Source organism: Rhodnius prolixus, unplaced genomic scaffold (assembly GCF_049639745.1).
Source record: "Rhodnius prolixus isolate KJV_2025 unplaced genomic scaffold, Rpr scaffold_9, whole genome shotgun sequence".
Classification (NCBI taxonomy): Eukaryota; Metazoa; Arthropoda; class Insecta; order Hemiptera; family Reduviidae; genus Rhodnius; species Rhodnius prolixus.
The window spans coordinates 24,074,643-24,089,364 of NW_027411604.1; the positions used below are offsets into that span (position 1 = coordinate 24,074,643).

At 31.9% G+C, this 14,722-nt stretch overlaps 1 protein-coding gene across 2 annotated transcripts in view; it reads left to right on the forward strand.

Annotated features, from left to right (window-relative positions):
• The window catches only part of corn (microtubule-binding protein cornetto), a 114,368-nt gene that overhangs the window by 94,474 nt on the left and 5,172 nt on the right, over positions 1 to 14,722 (forward strand). For both annotated transcript variants that reach the window (XM_074128852.1, XM_074128853.1), the window contains 9 exons: positions 935 to 2,019; positions 5,400 to 5,580; positions 6,356 to 6,471; positions 6,576 to 6,716; positions 6,819 to 6,916; positions 8,459 to 8,642; positions 11,917 to 12,073; positions 12,594 to 12,788; positions 13,525 to 13,753. In XM_074128852.1, coding sequence (XP_073984953.1) covers positions 958 to 2,019; positions 5,400 to 5,580; positions 6,356 to 6,471; positions 6,576 to 6,716; positions 6,819 to 6,916; positions 8,459 to 8,642; positions 11,917 to 12,073; positions 12,594 to 12,788; positions 13,525 to 13,753 — 2,363 coding nt within the window. In that variant the 5' untranslated portion in view covers positions 935 to 957. The remainder of the gene's footprint in view (positions 1 to 934; positions 2,020 to 5,399; positions 5,581 to 6,355; positions 6,472 to 6,575; positions 6,717 to 6,818; positions 6,917 to 8,458; positions 8,643 to 11,916; positions 12,074 to 12,593; positions 12,789 to 13,524; positions 13,754 to 14,722) is intronic.

Here is a 14,722-nt window from a genome sequence, read left to right on the forward strand (position 1 = left end):
CTTTGGGATGAGCTGGGTAGGCGATTAAGATGGAGAAATAATCCTCCCAGGAGCTTAGAATTTGCGAGGTGCTCTGGTGGAGATATGGCAGGAATTAACACAAGATTTCGTGAGAGATTTAATAAGGAGTATGCCGAGGAGATAGGATGCAGTAATGCGAGCAATACACGTTACTAAAATTCTTTTTCTCTTTTTTTAATCGGAAGAAATACATTTTTTTTCCAAACTCATTTTTTGCTGAGAAGTACTTTTTTGTTAAATTAAAGGTTTTCATTACTTTTAGATCATTTTTTATTTTATTATAGCCTTCCCGTAACTTTATACTTCTTATATTTGCTAACTAAAATGAAATGTAGAACAAAAAAGTTACATTGATGAAAAATAACGCATTTTTAAAGTGCGCCACTTTTTTTGTGGAGCATAGTTAACTTCCTGAGATGTGCGCACATTTTTCTTTTTTTTCTGTTTTGATGTTTAAGAAGATGTAAGGCTCTTTGTTTGTGCACTAGACTTCCACGACATAATTACGCCTTCCTGAACCAGTCGCCTATCCACAGATTTCCTTCTTTTCTTGGGCAGTGCTGTTATTCAGCCAGAACCTATTCGGTTACCGACATTGCATTAGAAAAAAGCTCTGCATCCCAATATCAGATGTAATTAAGCTTAAAATTTATTTAAATAATCCCTAAATTTTATTAAGTATATTTCTTTAACCCTAAGATCCAATTGATTTTTCGCTTGAACAAAAAGAATAATAAAAAAAATACAAGATGGCCGATAAGTATTCTTTCGGAAAAGAGGCTTGTATTCAATGGTCGTTCCTAAAGATTTTTTTTTTGCACTTATTTTGTTTCTACCTATTTAAAGTATATTTTTATTTTTTAAAGAACATTTTTATTAGAACATTTAAATTAATATTGATTTTAATTTTCAGTGATGCACTAAGAAGTTTGAAAAATGGATGGAAATGCTGGCGGTGATGAAGATACGTGCCAAAAGAATGAGAATATGAGTCTGGAAGAACTGGAATGTCGCCTGGGCGGAAGTAGCGTTGAAGTGGTGAACAATAGCAAGTGTCAAGAAGGCAGTGATAGTGGTGTTGAAGTAAATGGTTGTATGATGAATGAAATAACACCAATCGCTTCTTGTGATTCCAGTTTAATCAGTTACTGTTGTTCTTCTGAAGAATTAATCAATCAGACTGTACAATTAGCTCACGATGAACGGGAGGGTTGTGATGGAACCAGCGAGGGTGGTAGTGAGAGTAGTTCGGTAACTAGTACGAATACAAGAAGTTGTGCGGTTACCCGTAGGAAAGCTGTAACCGATTCTCGACTGTCACGTGTGAATCAATGTACAACGCCAAGATCTAGATCGACGGTTAAAGAGCGCTCATTATCTCGTACTCCAACATCCAGAGTGTCACCAATGTTAGGTAAAACTAATTCAACTAAGGTTACTCCATCGTCTTTAGTCAGATCACAGTCAGTACGTACACCAGGTGATCAGAAGAATATCACGCCTAAAAGTACAGCTATTAAGGCACGTACACCTCAGATAAATTCACCAGATGATGGCCGCTGGCCTTCGTCAGTAAATAGGCCATCTTCGGCTAGTAAAATAAAAAATGAAAAAAAATTAACTACTATGACCTCCTCAATGGGACCAGTTGAAACAAAAAGTAATGCTTTTGATAAATACGCAACGCTTCCTAGAAGACGTAGGAAATCTGCTGAAAATCTTTTATCACCAACTGAATGTAGAACTAGCCGATCGCCTAGTTTAAATAGGGCGGCTAGTTTAAGAAAGAAACAATTACAAGAGAATCATGAAAAAAGTATAACCAGTACAACTAAAACTATTCCACCATATCCGAAAAAACAACGAGCGAAAACAAAAATCTACCATGAAGTTGGTATACAAACGTCATTGACTGGTAATGACGTAGAATCAGCATTAGTGGGTATACCTCCGCCGGATATTCATACCAGAATTGACACTAAATCCACTTCTGTTCAGGTATTGATTCATTTTTGGTTTATTAAGTTTTGAATGCGTTTATTTGGTTGCTGTAGACTTTTTTTCATTTTTTTTTTAATCAAGTGCTAAATACGATGTAATATTAATTTAAGAAACGAGTGTTCTCTAATATGTTCATGTAATTTTTCCATTTACTTTATGTGCATGTCAAAATTTTTGGAGTTCCTTTGTAGTAGTGGTGGAATATTCCCTGTTACTTATTTTCTACTTTTTTTTTTAGGAGTCTTCTTTTAATATTAACTTCTTTGGATTCACATATGTTCTTTACAAATATGTTTCTACATTGGGTAAACATTTGCCTGAGCCAAAACTATTACAAATATTTCCTCCTTAATAATTCCTTAAATGCATCTTTTAGACAATTTAACATATTATTGAAACAACCGGCTTTCCGCCCTCTCCTGTTTCTATACCATGTACAGGGTGGAGCAAAAGGTATGAACCGGTTTTAAAGGGATGTAAAACAAAAACAATTCAACTTACAGAAATTATGTTTATATTGTTTAATTCAGTACAGAATCTAGTTTTTTTACATTAAGTTTGAAAGATGATATCACGTAGGTGGCGGCCGTCAGTCGCGATGCACTCTTGAAGGCGAATTCTGAAGTTTTCAATCGCTCTTCTGCACATTTCGATGGGTATTGCCGTAACTTCCTCTTTTGAAAATGGCCCCTAAAGTGACTGTATGGTGTGCAGTATCCCAATTTGGGATTATTGGTCCTTACTTTTTCGAGGATAATGGGCGAACCGTCACTGTCACCGCTGAGCGTTATGTGACAATGTTGGAAGTGTTTTTTTGAACCTGAGCTGGAAGAATTGAGTGAAGCAACTAATCTGGGAGACATCTGGTTCCAACAGAACGGGGCTACATCCCACACTGCTAGGATTTCAATGGCGAGATTGAGGCAAGTGTTCCCCCAGCGCCTCCGTCTCTTTGAGGGGTGACGTGGAATGGCCAGCGCGCTCACCAGATTTGAGCATTTGTGATTTTTTTTTCTTTGGGGGTACATAAAGGAAAAAGTTTTTAAACATCGTCCACATACCCAGGAAGAACTTAAGGATAGAATCAGAGAGGAATTTACGGCAATACCCATCGAAATGTGCAGAAGAGCGGTTGAAAACTTCAGAATTCGCCTTCAAGAGTGCATCGCGGCTGGCGGCTGCCACCTACGTGATATCATCTTTCAAACTTAATGTAAAAAACTAGATTCTGTACTGAATTAAACAATATAAACGTAATTTCAGTAAGTTGAATTGTTTTTGTTTTACATCCCTTTAAAACCGGTTCATACCTTTTGCCCCACCCTGTATTAGGGTTCATTCAGCTTTCTACTTGCTTAATTCACGATAAAAACTGTTCATACAGGTTCTTTTATTTTTAGACACGATCAATATGTATTTTTTTACATTATCTTGCCTGTACAGTCATTCGTTAGTATTTATTTTGGCAACTATTTTGAATTCTCAAAATTAATTGCATTCGCAATTGTAAAAAAAGTCATGACTTCAAGGTAAGGGAATTAAGTTCTTTTGTGAAAGGATTGGTAGGTTAGGTACACTTTTCCAACCAATCACAGCAATTTCAGCCATTATTGTATAAAACTCAAATCAATATCCACACTGAGAAAGCCTTTTTGAAGGTTTTTTTTATTTTTTTGTTTTGCGCTAAACCCATCTACAAGATCTCAATATTTATTATTCAATTTTGCATGAATATCTCACGAATGGTGTGGATTTTGTGCAGTATCCTCTTGACATGCCTGCTGGGGAACATCATTTATTTTTTGCCTGCATTGTGTGCATGTAAATGATACCAAATATATATTTTTTTAATAGATCATTGAAATGTTGATTCTACTTGTAATTTGCTATTATTAAAATCCATCCAGATAGTCCTGAACATTCATTCAGTTATACTAGAACGTAGTAGTAACTTCACCAAGATCCATTTTTTTTTCTTTTAAAGTCAGAAAGAAGTACAACATTATTGACATGTAGCGGATTTTGAAATGAAAATTAAACAGAAAAGACTTACCTAAATTCTCATTTACTATATCTTTTTTTTTTTTTTTTGTTGTGTAGTAAGATGTGGGTGTACTGTTCAGTAATAATGTTTAATCAAGAACTCTTGTTTTGTTACAAATAATAATTATTGACATTATGTAAGTAAAATAGTTTGTAGAAAATCTAATATACCCTTACGCACTGTCGACTAAGCATGTAAATTGGTGAACGAAGACTAGTAACGTATATTACTCATAAAAGTACTGAACGATAAAAACAAACAAAAAATCAAAATAAATATTTATATGAGCCAGATTTGGAGACATTTTTTTTTTGTTATAATAAGCGGTTCAAACATTTGAATTCCTTTATCTTTAAATCACATCTCATGATTACCTGACTTCCATCTATGTTACTTGCAATATACCATGTAACGGATACGTTCAGTGATTGCCACAACAATACTCTGGACATGCGACTAAGTTTTCTCACGTGCAGAGCTTCGAGTTGACATTGGAAATCAATCGATCGACAGTGCGCAATGGGTTTAGTACTTAACTGTCTAAGGTGTTAAAATGTAATGTTACTAAATAAAACAATAAAAAGTATTCTTGTCAAAGTTTAGGTTGTTTTATTGTTTAGTTTCTTGAGCATGCTTATTAATAATGGTTTTGGTAATTTTTGAAATAAATAATTCCATTAAATAAACTTGTATTTCTTTTATTTAATTAAATTTGTCTTCTTCCTCTTAAAATATTTAAAATAGAAATAACCCTATTTTATTTTCATTAACATAATTTGTTATTTACAATGTATGAATTGGAATATGGTGTTTGTGGAATGGAGATATCGTTATGTTATATCTGGATGTCTGGAGATGACTGCATGCTTTCTATACTGATCTTGAAGTAGCTTCTAAGATTGATTTGTATTTATTCTTACCTCATGGAGCTTGTTAAAAGAAAGGCAAGAATTACCTCATATCAGTATAATGGACTGGAATGCAGAAATCCGTGCTGTTGTTATTGCACACAGTTTACTCTTACATCGTTTAATCTTAAAGTTTCTAGACGTCCTGTCAGGTGGTAGATAGTATTTCTTTTACAAGAGCCCTAACGCCGACTTGCTTTGAAAATGCCGTTTGTTACTATTGACGTTGACATGTCTTTAAACAATTAAAAAATCTCTAGACATAAATCTATAAAACATTCAACAAAATCAAGTGATTCTGCTTTTAAGTTGAGTTTAAATGTCTAAAAAAAACTTTTCTGTTAAAATGCTGAAATATTTTCCCACCATACAATTGCTCTCAAAATAAAATGAATAATATTTTTTTGTGTTTTTCTATTTTTTAGGCAGACCTAAGAATGGAGATTATAGAAAAATTGGAAGCTGAAATGAAGGAATTACAAACGAAATTTAAAAAGATAACAGAAGAAAAAGAAGTTCTGGAAAATGTCGAAAAAGAATTAAATTCTGAACGAGAATTAAGACGTCAGCAAGAAGAACGACTTAAACAACTGCTCAGTGTGAAATGTAATTTACATATTATTTTTTATATTGCTGAGACGCTACATTCTATTTTAAGTGAGCTTAGCATTGAGGCTATTATTTCAATTTTCACAGTGCGTAAAAAGCAAATAAACACTAGCTTCGTTTTGATTTGGTTTTGGGCTCTTATTTATCAGAGCTGGCCAAAGCATCAATCTTTCGGCATGTCTTTGCGGCAAGTGGGTTGGAATCCTCAATCTTGGGGTAACATATCGATCTACCAACCTGACACCAAATTAATTACTTTTTAGGTTTATCAGGGTTGCCACTTATTCAGAACTGAACTAAACTTAAAACTTAATTCACACGTTGCACGCAAAATTCGTGAGGATGAAGTTGACTAAATACTTCTTAACCGACTTCATTTTTTTTAACCGTGATTTGCTGAACTTAATTAAGAAAATTAGTCATCACCTGTATGCGTTATGTTAAGTGCATCCAGAACAAATTGAATTTTACTTAACGGAATTAGGTTTGAAGTAATGATAGTAGTATTTCAAATTTAAAAAACATTCAGAGATCACCAGTCAGTCATACAATTCCCAATGTGCCTGCATTATAGTTGATGTGTGTCTCAGGAGAAGCTTGAATAAGCCAGAGATTCTCTGTTTAGCCATGGGTTTGGGCCCTGTTCACCGACCACTAAAATTATGGGTGACAATAAACTCTCCAGACTAGGTGGCTGGAAGAGTTATAAATTTGTAGGTATCTTTTTCATCGTACCTCCAAAGAAGCTAATATAATTATTGTTACTTTTCAGGTGATGGAGATATTATAACATGTATAGAAAAAGAAAAAAAATTTATCAATGATATATGTAAAAAGCAACAAATTGAAATCAATAATTTACAAGGACTATGTTGTAATTTGAAGAAGGTATAACATTTAGATTTGTTTCTTTGTATTTGTATTTTTTTAATATTATAAAAGATTTATTTATGTTACTATTGTTTCAAATGAATGACCTACTTTTATTTTAGGAATTGGATAAAAGTCTTCATAACCAAAGAAAAATTATTGAACAACAGCAAGAATCAGAAGCTGAATCATTAGAAATGCAAGAATTCTTGCAGGCAGAAAAATCTACTTTAGCTGATACTTTGAAGGAATTAGAAAATGAGGTTTGTACTGTTTTTTTTTTTTATACGTTAACTCTGTAAGATAATGTTTTTGATAACTAATTGTAACATTTTCTTTCGTTTTCCTGACGTACCTCTACATAGTTAGCAGAAAATAAGAAACTGTTGGATAGTACAACTTCTGAGCTTAATAAACAAAAAGAAGAATGCACTCACCTTGTTAGAATTTGTGAACAGAGAAGGTAAATTTCTTATTTTAAATTAGACCAATTATTAGTTGTCTTATCCAGTAATCGAGACATAATTTTAGATTATATTTCAATACATATTTGTAAATTATACATTACACATACTTTGAAGAAAGATGCTAATTGTAATTATATTTCCACTAGAACTTTTTTTCTATTAAATATAGATATAAAATGTTAATTGTTTTGTGTAGATTAGTACTGAATTAATCACTTTTTCTAACTATCTTCTTAAGCAGCAAAATAATAATTTAAGGTGAACCTCAGGTGAATAAAATGGAAGTTTGCCTGGAGCCAGGTTATGATCGACATTCCATTTTGTCAGATATCAACATACAGTGATGATTCATATAGCAACACCCATTCTAATTTTGTTTTTGTTTTTAGGTAAACTTTATTGCATGCAAAACCTGATTCCGGTATTACTAATACTTTTTTTTTATACATATATGTATACAATACTAAATTCATTCCATCTATTATGATCCAAAATTAGGAATTTTATATTTCTTAATTTGTGAAAAATTTGTGTCACCAAACTTAAATACTAGGCCCATTTCAAGTAATTTAAATAAAAAATTTAAATGTAATTTTCCTAAACAATGAAACTATGAAATCATTGAAAAATGAAAATATTAAGCTTCGTAATTTTTAGCAATGTGACTGATTATAATAATTTAAAAAAAAAGGAAGGGATTAGCTAAGCGGTTAATGACCTAAAATTCCACGCGGAGATCCCAGATCTTAGTCCAATAACCTGTTCTTAGATTTTCTCATTCTAGGAGCATCTTGCAGCCATAGTGTTGTCTGTAATAGAGGCTGGTGCCCACTGAAAATGACACAGGGAGCGAATGAACTTTGATACTTATCTCTGCAAAATAACAATATATATATAAAAAGAAGTTTTTATTTATTTTAACCTTTACTAAACAACAATACAGGATCTGGCCTTCGGATTTGAAAAAATAAAAAGCATTGAAGTTTGACAATAGTTACGATTCTGGAGTTTTCAAAGATTTAAACTTGGAAAATTCTTCGTCTTCCATTGTTTTTACGGTCTTGGAAGAACCAGGTCTCCTCAGTATTTTGCCACCACTCACTCCCCCATTAACCGAATTTGGCCTAACATTCCTATGGTTTCAATTTCTCCTCAAGTTCTTCTATATATCTCCGTAGAAGTCTTAGAAGGCTTTTGGCTTCAGCTGATCTATCGTACGATATCATCTATTCTGAAGTCCCACATCAAGTATCCTTAAGAAGTCTTTATCTAAATCTTCAGTATTAATGGATTATAGAGTATTGTTCATAGTTTGTGGTGGCTGTTCCATTAATTTGAAAGAAAGAAAGAGTATTGCCAATTTCAGTCATAATTTCTTTATTTTTGGCCAAGCCTTCGTCCTAGCGACCAGGTCATTTTCAAGGCTTATGCTACTGAAAATTGTATATATATATATATTTTTACATTGTTACATCTAAGGTTGATGTATCTTCTATCCTGCCCTGTTTATGTACTGAAAATATTATTCTGTATTACAGGCAAGAGAATATGTCTCTTGAAACTCGTTTACGTGTTATTGAAGCTTGCAGCAAAGAGTCAATGTTGCTACATGGAGCTGCTGTTTCTGGTGCAGCTGTAGCTCTCTCTGGTCTTGGCAATAGACTAGAAGTGCTTGTTGATGCCCTAGTCACTTCGTATCACATATCACAATCCGATTTAGAGGTACGTATTTAGATTTAGTTTTGCAGATATAATACATTTTTTAAATCCTTATTAAATGTTCTTATTTTTATAATGTAACAGTAATTTAAAGTTATTTGATTTAGACATGACAACTTAAGACGTTCATATTCCCATTTTTAAACATGTCGAGATTAGAAGTAAATTTTATCTGACTAAATACAGTTCTACTTCTTCAGAACAATTCTGCTGACTTGAATAATTTTTTTTAGAATAGTCTGTTGACTTGACAAGGTTCTCTTTGATTTTCGATTTCTTCCAAAAAAATGATTTATTTCGAGAGATTATGGTTTGTAAATAAAATTAGCTTTCTGCCAACAATTCAACTTTGAATTTAAAAGATTATTTAAATAATTAAGATGACTGAATTCATAACTTTTAAGCCCCTTAACAGCCACCCAGGTAGATTGCTGATCCTAATTCAATTGTCCTGTTATTAGCGCAACAATCACACTTTACAGCAATAACACTATTGATGTAAGCATATATTTTCATCATCAATATCCTGCGTCTTTTATTAAACACAAATGGAAGTTTTTTCAATAATCCAGTTTTCTATTATTTTGGTTTCAAGTTAACTGAACCTTCTGAAAGCCTCAATTAGTTGCTTGTTACATTTTCACTTTCTTTTACTTTAGTAAAAATAACAGTGGAATTTTAAAATTATAAGTTTGCTCAAAAACTCTCTTTTGAGTTTCTAAGGATGCATAGAGATATTAAAATTATGTTTAATTTGGAATATTCAGTGTATTTCAAAACGAAACAACAGTGGTACTAATGTTCATTAAAGATATTATTTCCCAAAGCTGACAGACTGATCTATAAAAACCGGATTTCTTCCTTTCAACAATTTATTCCAAAACGGTAACCTTAACGCTTCAACACTTCACATTAATTGAGTTTTCCTGATAAATTAAAAATTACTCAGGTGGGCTATTTAATAATGACATTAAAGAGGTCCATTCTTTTTGAAGTACTGTTCTTTTAACAAAATAATTAAGGTGTACTAAAAGTCAAGTTTTCTAACAGTTATATAACGTTGACATGTCTACAGAAAATAAATAAATTGCACGTTAAATAACTATAGTATTATGATCGTTACTGGCATGAATGTAATAAATAGGTAATAGGAAATTATAGAAAAGTTCGACATTGTTATTACTTATGTAAACAATTTTTGAATAAATATTAGAGCATGGAAAACCTTATTTATTATTTAGCTTCAATTTTACATCTGAAGCTTTTGTTAGATTTGACGTTTAATGTTTATTTTTGTACGTTGTTGAGATCACTGTTTGGACACTTCGTAACATTTAACCAAAATGTTCTTCAGTCCAATAAAATAACATTGATAAGCCAAGCTCTTTAATTTATAAAATTTCCAAATAATGGCTTTTTTTTCTTTTCTTTTATTTTTTTTTAATTATTAATATTTATATCGAAATTATACTCTCATGCTGGCCTTCGAAGGTCTTACTTAGGTAAGTTAAATTTTATTCGTGCACTTCATGGGAAGTCTATCAAAGATAAAGGCTTTCTTTTCTTTGCTATCTCTATATACATGTATCTTTGCATGTTCATACATGTTTACATGTTTCTTTTCTTTTTTTTTAATATTACATTTCACAATTCATCAAGAGGAAAATAAATTTGTATTCTTGTCAGTTATGCATACATATTATTGCTTGGCTTGTCAATTTGTCTAGTGAGGTAGCTTTCTATAAGATAAAAATAGATAACAAATTAAAATAAGTAATGGCATGTTTTCTTGTTAACTTCTTATATTTTCTGTTTTACAAGTGGATTAGATAAATCTAATTAGTAAATCCTTCATAATTTTGTTTTAGTTCATCATGTTAAATGATTAGCTTCAGCAATTATCGATATTCAATTCTATTTTTTGTTTAATTCAGATTAGCAAAATTAAGTTATCGTCAGAAACGGAATTCCAAGTATATGTTCATTGTTCATACCTCTTTCCTGTTTCCAACATTTCCCCACTTCAAGGGCTAACAATACCGTTAACCACGAAACTATTAATTTTGATCTTCGCAGGGAGAAAGAGAGAAATGAAATTATGTATTGCCTTGCCTGATTTCTTTTTTAAAGTCTAAAACTTTTTCATATGTCCTTCCAATGCTTCCCTAATTCTCTTATTCTGCTGATTTTCTTAATTTTGCTGACAAAAATTTCTCCATTCCTTGAAACCACAGAATGGTGACGAAGACTCACCCCTGGCCTACTCTTAAAGTGACTTGTTGTCTAACTCTTCGGTATAAGTCTGTTTAATCTTATCTCCATTAATTTACAATTCTTGCTCAAAGATTTGAGCGCAGCCTCTCTATCCGTAAGCAACCAATTTTTTTTTTTTAAATCATCCAGGCATTCCTCCATCATGAAATAGCATTCAAAATATTTTAATGTTCTTGTTCTGAAAAGTTTAAAGTCACAGATAGTTGTTGAATAAGTGATTGGCTGTGCTAGGCTACATATACAACAATGCTGTGCTTCCTTATTTGTTCCTTTCTGTTTTATTCTAAGCAGATTCGTAATTCCTTCTATCGTCCAAATCTGGTTCTTGGATTACAAGATATTGATTGCTTACAAGGTTTCCCGTTTGCTTATGTGCACTAAGTGCATTTACGGGTATCCCTTTTTTTTTTAAAAAAAAAACCCTACGAAAATGAATTTTTTGATATATCTTGGGGATGCATACTTTTAAATAATCAATTAGAACAATAAAAGGTTTTGTTACCTGTGTAACATTTTGGTACGAAGATTCAATATCATGTTCGAAGAAAATCAGTTATATTATAAATGGTACAGGGAAAACAAAAAACAAAACAAAAAATCTTGTGTAGAGACCCTTTTAAGTTTCAGTGTTTATTCATAGAAGACAGAGTCTGCAATATAAACAAGTTGGGTTTGGTTTCACTTAAGGGTTTCGATAAATTCAAGGGGTTGGTAATTGGTGTTCGTGACTTAAGGTTCAAGAAAAACGTATCAGTAATGTTAAAAACTTTGTTTCAAGAAAATTTATTTAAAATGGATTTTCGGCAATGAAGGATACTTTGACTATCTTCTAAGTGTGTCTATTTGTTATAAAACAAATCGAATAAAATTGGCCATTTTGAGAATTGAATTAAGAGTGTCATGTAGATTGATAGTTCAGACCTGTTTTATTCAGTAAGATAAATGAACGCTACTTTTTTTTTTTGCTTCATTCATAACTTATTATTTTTTACTTGCATTTCAGGATGTAATATTCCACAACGAAGCTTATTGCCAGAGTGCTAGCGATAGTTCTACTAGTGGTGAAAATAGCCCGTTGCAGCCCAAGAAGCAAGCATCTCAAGGTTTCATTTCTGCTATAATGAACGCCATTAGGGCGGCCACACACAGAACTACGCCTGGTAGGTGTTCATATTTACTATAATTATGTTTCTTTTCTTAGGAAGAAATAATTCTTGTGAATTCTTTATAGGTCTTTATTTCTTGAAATTGGTTTACTACTTGCGAAATTGGTTGAAATTATTATCATTATGTTATTTTATTTTTTGGCGCATCGACTGGGAACGGTCCATTAGAGCCTGTTGAAATTATTAAACTAAATATTAAATAAGGAATTTTGTTTAAGTAAATGTTAGCAGTTAGAATGTTAGCTTAAACATTCTAACGTAAAATAATGATTGGTATTATGTTCACATTACATTTGCATTTGCAACTGCCTTAGTTTCAAATAAGTTTCTAACAAGTTGGGAAGAAAGAAGTTTATTAAATGGCATCTCCAATCGAATAAGGAATTTCAAAAGAAACACTTAAAGAAAAAAAGCCAAAAATACTTTAAATCTTAGCTGCTAAATGTTTAAAATGTTTGTTTAAAAATAATTAAATAATAATAATAAAAAAATTGCTGTTAAATTTTTATTTTAGAAACCTTTTCTGATGCTGATCTTCTGTCGGCTGAACCAGAACCTTCTGCCTTCCTAGGAGAAGTTACTTCTAATTCATCTCCTGGTACTGGCAAAAGACATTCCATAGCTTCTTTACCTTCTTTGTCCGACATATCTCCTACCAAGTATAGTCATAGAGCGTCAATTTCTACCAGTGATGATTTGGAATTATTAGGTGAGTGAAAACTACTCCCATTTTAAACCTCTAATTAGTTTACAATGATCATTTTATTAAGAGTTTAGTTTTACCTTCTCTTGCAACTTGTAACAGAATGATTTCTAAAACTAAAATAAAAATGTTTGTCAGAGCCCTGATGCCTGAAGTATAACTATTAGCATTTTTTGCAGAAAGTATTAGGTACGTTGTAGTTCTTTTGGAATAAAAAAGAATTGATAGTCACTGGGTCAAAATCGGAATCAAAAGATTGTGGTTTTAAACTTACTTTCAATTTAAGGTGCGTAGAAGGCATACTTTGCTAAGTGATTAATGCGGAGATCCCGGGTTCCAATCCATCTGTTGGTTATTATATTTTCTCTTCTTTCGAACTTCTTACAGTTCACCGGACAGTAAGCAGTAAGAAGCTCCTAGACAGAGAAAATCTAAGGGCCATCAGCTGTATTCGAACCAATGATCTCCGCATTGGTATCCAGAGTATTTGCTAACCTCTCAGCTAATCCCTTTCATTGTTGACTTCTCTTACTGCCAGTTTTGTACACTTTATTATTTCATTTTATTAACGGTATTTTAACATTTATTTAATATTCGAATTTTAAAAAAACTTAATCGCTTATAATGAAGATTTTCGCTCACTGTTTTCAATTGGGAATTTCATATTCTGTGAAATAAAAGTATTACTACTATAATATGAGGATTTATTCTAATAAGTTTTATAACTTGATCTATTTTTCAGATGAGCATGCAGTAACTTCCGAAGGTGCAATAGCAAATAGTGAATCATTGCAAAACTTATCTGATGCTATACTAAGAAGACAAAAAGAAGAAGAACAGGTTGCTAAAGAGATGATTGTTCGACAGCCACCACCTTCTGGTATTGTGGATCAGGTTATCGAAATTGATAATTTGGTTACAAAACTATTGAAGGTGCTGCGTATAACACAAAATTCAAAAGGAAAAGAAAGGTTTGTTATTCTTATTGATTAATTTTTTTTTTTTGCGTTTATAGAAATAAGTCTAAATTTCAAAACTTTGTTGATATATTGGCAATTAAAGATAAATTATTCTGCAAGACTATGAGCCATGGTATATGCAATTTGTGCTCTCTAGATCGTTAGAGCTTGCACCTGGAAGTATATGATACACACACACACACACACATATATATATCAGTACCCCGGAGGTACACAATACTAAGTCCATTTGTTCAAAATTTATTTTTTTAATGTTTCTAATACAATATTTTTTCTTTTATTACTAACCATCACTTATGGTGCATCTATGTTACTTATTATCGACCATAGATTTAAGCAAAATAACTCTCTTGGGCTTAGAAATAAGAAAAAAACTTTTTCATTTGTTCTCCTGTAAAAAATTTAAAATTAGACATAGTGTTGTGTACCTCTAGGGTACTGATATACAATATACACGTATATGTAGCCGAGCGGTTAGGGACGAGGCCCGCAAAGCTAAGAAGTATTGTGGTTCTGCGTTCGATTCCAGGTTTAAAGAAGGTAATATGAAAAGGAAGGTTATTCACCTACTTTATATATCATTCCAAAGGTTGGTTCAATGTAACATAAAATGAGAATTACTGTAATTTATACAGAAGAATAAAACAATTACTCACAAATTAGCTGAGTAATATAGCCTTACGTGAGATCTTTCTAATTCAGGAACGTCCTATAAAACCTGGTTCTACCAGAGTGGAATTGCAATGGTGAAAAAATAAGTAGTATTAATGGTGCTTCAATACCTTTCACTTAGTTTTCTAAATCTTTTATTATTTTCTCATATTTGAATAACTTTTTTTTTTGCATATTTTAGAAATAATATTAATCTTAAGTTTAAAACCATTAAATTTAGGACATTTTTTTTTTTTTTTTTAATATGTATCGTCCTAGATATATAAATTGGTTTATTTTGTTATTTTT